Source organism: Mirounga leonina, unplaced genomic scaffold (assembly GCF_011800145.1).
Source record: "Mirounga leonina isolate KUSES-001 unplaced genomic scaffold, KU_Mleo_1.0 Mir_176, whole genome shotgun sequence".
NCBI lineage: Eukaryota > Metazoa > Chordata > Mammalia > Carnivora > Phocidae > Mirounga > Mirounga leonina.
This window is the reverse complement of record NW_023270454.1, coordinates 11,676,895-11,682,310: the sequence shown is the minus strand read 5'-3', so window position 1 is coordinate 11,682,310 and position 5,416 is coordinate 11,676,895. Positions and strand designations below refer to the sequence as shown.

General features: G+C 38.7%; 1 protein-coding gene across 1 annotated transcript; it reads right to left on the bottom strand.

Annotated features, from left to right (window-relative positions):
* Positions 1-2,861: 2,861 nt before the first annotated feature.
* Positions 2,862-4,698, bottom strand: DEFB135 (defensin beta 135). Its single transcript, XM_035023178.1, has 2 exons — positions 4,641-4,698; positions 2,862-3,031 (listed from the first exon to the last, which is right to left on the bottom strand). Exons 1-2 carry the CDS (start codon positions 4,696-4,698, stop codon positions 2,862-2,864), a joined length of 228 nt encoding a protein of 75 aa, XP_034879069.1.
* Between the last annotated feature and the right edge of the window lie 718 nt (positions 4,699-5,416).

The window sequence follows — 5,416 nt, the reverse complement described above, 5'->3', positions numbered from 1 at the left end:
GTTCACAAGAGAAGAGAGAAGAATATTTTTATGACTCGGGGTAGGCAAAGGTTTCTTAGGACACAAAAAGGCAAAAACTAAAAAGAAAAACATTTGTAAATTTGACTTTTGACAAAATTTAAAACTATGAAACATCAAAACACACCATTCAAAAAATAAGAAGAAGAAAACTAAGGATTAAGAAGTCAATAATAAAAGAACAAAAAAAAAAACAATAAAAATGGGCAAAAGATTTGAACATACATTTGGCAAAAGAAATTCAGAAATTGTCAAGAATCACATTAAAAATTATTTCTTTGGTCATCGGGAGAATGCAGACTACAATGACATTGAGATGCCACTGCACATATGCACTGCAGTGTCTAAAAATTAAATAAGCTAATACCACCAAATATTGACGAGAATGCAGAGAAGGTGGAACTGTCATACATTATTGGTAGAGGTATAAAACGTACAGCCACTTTGAAAAAAGCTCTCAAGTTTTCTTATACAATTAAATATACATCCATGCAATAGAATATCTGGCAAATTAAAAATGAAATTTTGGTTCATGCTACAACATGGATGAACCTTGCAAGTCTTATACTAAGGGAAAAAGTCAGTCAAAAAAAAAAAAACCTGTATTGTATGATTCCATTTATATGAAATGTTCAGATCAGACAAATCAAAAGTAGACTAGTGGTTGACCAGTGCTGAGTGAGGACGTAAAGAAATAGAGAGTCTGATGAGTTAAATTGTGTCCCCCAAAATTCGTATTTTGAAATCCTAATTCCTAGTACCTCAGAATTTGACCTTATTTGAAAATAGTGTTGTAGTTGTTAAGATGAGGTCATTAGGATGGGCCCTAATCCAATATGATTGGTGTCCTTATAAAAAGGGTAAATTTGAACACGGACATATGCACACAAGGGGGAAAGAAACCACATGAAAATAAAGGAAGCGATTAGGGCAATGTTTCCATAAGCTGAGGAACGCCAGCAAACCATCTAAAGCTAGGTGAAAGGCATGAAATACATTCTCTGTCTCAGCCTTCAGAAGGAACCAACCCTGCTGATATCTCAGTTGTACACGTATAGGCTTCAAAACAATGATAAAATAAATTTCCAGCGTTTAAACGAAGCCACCCAGTTTGTGGTACTTTGTTGTAGTAACCCCAGCACACTAACACAGGAATGACTGCCACAGAGTTTCTTTGGGGAGTGATAAAAACATTCTAAAGTTGGCTGAGTGATGGTTGCACTACTCTGTGACTACAGTAAAAACTGTCCTGAATAGGACACTCTCAGGATGGATGTAGCTAATGGCAGGAGTGAGGTTAATGACATTGAAATATGACTTGGCTATGTATATAATCACCTTTGTCCTTTTCTTAGAAGAGCCAAAGAGTCTAATTCAGTCTTAGGAAGTTGTCTGCACAGGGTGGGTACCTGACCCACCACAGCAGCCATCAAAGCTCCATACTGTGACAATGTCCCCTCCCAGAAGTTTGCCCATCAGGAGCAAATCTATTCCTTCTTTCCCTGTCATATTGGAAGAACTGCTTCTCTCTCATTGACTTAATTCCTCCTAAAACCTATTCAAGAAAGAAGGGGGCTGAATCATTATTAACTTGAATGATTTATCTTGCTTATGATGATAAAATTTAACAATTTTAAGAATGGAAACATTTTTATGGCCTGGTCATACCAAACAGTACAAAATTTCTCTAACTGTGCATCACAAACTACAACATTCTCCATATTTAAACTTAAATATATTCAACATTATTTTATTTTATTATTTCCAATGTCAAATAATGAGTGTTTCTTAGGAGGTTCCCAAATAACAAAGTTAGACAATCCAGTAGAAAAATGGATGAAACTCTTGAATGGGTACATCACAAATAAGGATATCTAAGTGGCCAATAAATACATAAAAATGTGCACAGCTTCATTAGTAATCAGTAAAATGCAAGTTAAACCACCACATTCCTTCACTACATACCCTTCAAAGTGGAGGGAAAAAAAGACAGAAAATACTAGTCATGAAAAAGGATGGAAAAAAACAAGAATTCTCAGTCCCTTCCTGTGTGTATAAATTGGTATAACCAACTTGGAAGACAATTTAACAATATCTACTAAAATCGAATATATACATGGCAATTTCACTCCCGAGTATATGCCCACAAAAATGCTTGCATATAAGCCTCAAAAAACATGAATATTCATCACAGCACTATTTAAAAGAGCCAAAACCTAGAAATTATATACACGACCATCTACACTAGAATATTCAAATATTCTCCAATGTAATACTATACAGCATTGAATGAATAAACTATAATTGCATCAAACAATATCAATTAATGCCATAAAATCATGTGGATTAGAAGAAGCCAGACACAAAGAGGTACCTACTATATGATTCCACTTATATAAAGTTCAAAAATAGGTGCCAGGGTTTATGCTATTAGAAGCCAGGCTAGGAATTATCCTTTGTGGAATAGTGACCAGTAGTGACCAAGATGTTGTAATATTCTCTTTTCCATCTGGGTGCAGGTTACATGGGTGTAATAAATTTGTGAAATTCATTAAGATGTTCACCTATGATCTGTATACTTTTCTGGTTGTATCATACACTTCAAAAAAAGTTTTTAGGACATGATTAATAAGGAATAAATTAATGAAAGAAAAATAGTGAAAACAAGGAATTTAACAAGAGATTATTTCCATAGAAGAGACACTAAATTGCTTCTAAATAAAGAGAAACAAAGCAGACACAGAAACACAGACAGGCTAAACCATCATTTTAATGGGATGGTACAACTGAGAAAGATCTGGGCCCCCAGAGGAAATCAGAAGGAGCCCCAGATACTCAGATACTTATTTTCCAACCTGTATAGGTAAATACTTTTTGTCAATGCAGCACAGAAAAGCATTATCACAAAAAATATGATATTCTTCACTTTTTCCACATGATTTCTTGCAAACACCTTTAGTTCGCCAACATGTAGAAAAGACTCTTCTTATATACATATTTGGTCCACTTTTAACTGTCAACAGAAACAAGGGTTAATGCACAGTGTTCTGCAGTGTCATGGTACCATGGATAAATCAGATTGAATCAGATTATACTTTATAACTTTTTAATGGTAAATTGGATGGAATCAAAACATCCCAGTCAAGTTATGGCTGAGTACCTTCTTTTCGGTAGCTCTTATTTTCCGAAGAACCTATTATAAGTCATCAGTTCCCATGGTCCCCACTTACATGAATCACTAATCAACTATATGCAGGTACCAGGGCCCAGCACATTCAGCTTGGGACTCTTTGCCATGGAAAGAACCTCAGAGTAGTCCCAGGGGTCTGCAGAGGCCCTACACCAGGAGATGTCTGGGATAGTACCAAGGCAGAATGAGATCATCAAAGTCTCAGCTTGAAGAAGAAAAGATCACTGACCTGGAATTAGAGAAGCCCATGCTTCTAGCCCTGCATCCCAATAACATTGTGTGTGATTTTTAGCAAAGTACCTTTACTACCTGCCTTGGCTTAATCACCGGGTACTTGAAAGCATGACATGGGATAATGAGTGTGAAATGGTTTGAAATACCTGAAACCCATATCTAAATCTTTTGCTAGTATTTTTTCTAGCCCTAAGACCTGGGTACCTCTGGAAGCTAAGGGGGGAGGGGATTAGTAGGAAGGCAGTTTAAGCGGGTGAGGGTGGCTCTGAGTCACCCTACTGAGCTATCCATCAGTCTCTCCATTCAGCCGGTTCATGGAACCATCTATTGGGGCTTTGCAGTATGAGAATAATCAATGCGGTATGACCAAAGGCCACTGGCAAGCAAACTTGCCTGCCATGTGCCCGTTAGCCCTGAAGCACCCCTCTGGGGACAGCAGAGTCCAACAGCAACACAGTGCACCACCCAGGACAGTGGCAGTCTCAACACAATCCTCATCTTGGCCTGTCTTTTGAGTACTTCACACTTGACCTTTAAGTGGTAACTTTTTAGTATGAAGGTCTGGGTAGTTTTCTGCAGACCCCAGCAAACTACAAGCAAAAATTGTTTGAGAACCTCCACTTCAGTGACTTCAGTGGACCCTTCTTGGTATTATCAAGTTGCTAGTTTCTGTCCAGAGGATGTAAATTATGAGCCCTCTCACAGATGTTTCCAAGGATCCCATCATGCTCTAAGTTAAAACTTTGGAGCAACTAGCTCTGTTTGCTAATTCTGCTCAGCATAAAATTTGCTTAGGCTTCTCAATGTGAGAAAAGTAATTCAGGTAACTGACTTAGGAGGGCAAATTCTAAGAGTCCTGAAGGAATGGTCCCCCTCCCACTCCCAAATCCTACCTGTCTTCTAAAGGTCTCATGCTTTTTCTTTTCCCCACGTCTGCCAATACCATTGGTCCAACTTTCCCCTCAAACTTCACAGACTCCCCAGACCAAAATCCAGAACCATCTTCTTCACTGGAGAGAACCACTTCCTGCTATGTGTCCTTTAAGGGCATCTTCTCTCCATTTTCTGGAACAGCCCGAAGTGTCCATCTCTGATCACATCCCTTCCTGTTTCAGCTTCCTTCATCCAAGTCCTGCTCTCTTCTCATCCCCTCTCCCTTCACTGCTTATAATTGCACAGGGAGAATATTTCATTTTACCTGGTGGAACACAGGAGAGCAAGACAAGGACCACAAGGACCAAGAGTAAGCTCTTCATAGCTAAACCAATCAACAAAGAGACAACTGGAAGGTAAGAGAGAGTCACTCTATTTGTAGCTCTCTAGACATGGGGACCTGCATGGCTAGTGAACCTTTCAGGAACAAGAACATCTGCTTGCTCCACTGAGCAGTCCAATAAACTAAAGGTCTAACTTTGAACATGACATCTCACCATTAAAATCTTCTTCCTTAGTGCCACTTGCATGCTGGAGACCAAACTCACACTGTGTGAATAGTCCAAGTCTAGCCCTGGTAGGATGCTGTGTGAGTATCTTTGTATCTTCATTGTACATCCACTTAACAAGTGCCTATGGTGTGCAAAGAACTGTAAGGCTGCCTTACGTAGTTAACAAAATGTTTTCAGTAGTTGTTTTTAACCTCTCTCTCTCACACACACACACACACACACGCACACACAAGTAGATATTATTCTCCCATTTTAAAAGCAAATAACATGAGTTTCAGGTAGAGTAAATGACTTCTCCAGTTGACACAGATTGTATATGGCAACCACATAATTTTTCCTGACTCTTGCCTACAGAAGAATTAAAGTATGGCCCAGCCCAGTTCTAGTGTAGCCATAATCTATTTAGAGAACATAAGAGCTTCCCAAAGAGCATGAGCAAATCCCTCTAACACCACCAACATGAATCTGGAGAGCACACTGCATGTTACAGCTCCCAGTAAGCACACCCGTTGTCCTGGGCAACGTGAGA

What these genes read in the sequence shown, in the direction of transcription:
- DEFB135 (XM_035023178.1), bottom strand. Translation starts at nt 4,698, where the DNA reads ATGAAGAGCTTACTCTTGGTCCTTGTGGTCCTTGTCTTGCTCTCCTGT. An exon ending in GCTCTCCTGTGTTCCACCAG is followed by an intron (nt 3,032 to 4,640) that starts GTAAAATGAAAT and finishes TTCTGTTGACAG; the next exon opens with TTAAAAGTGGACCAAATATG.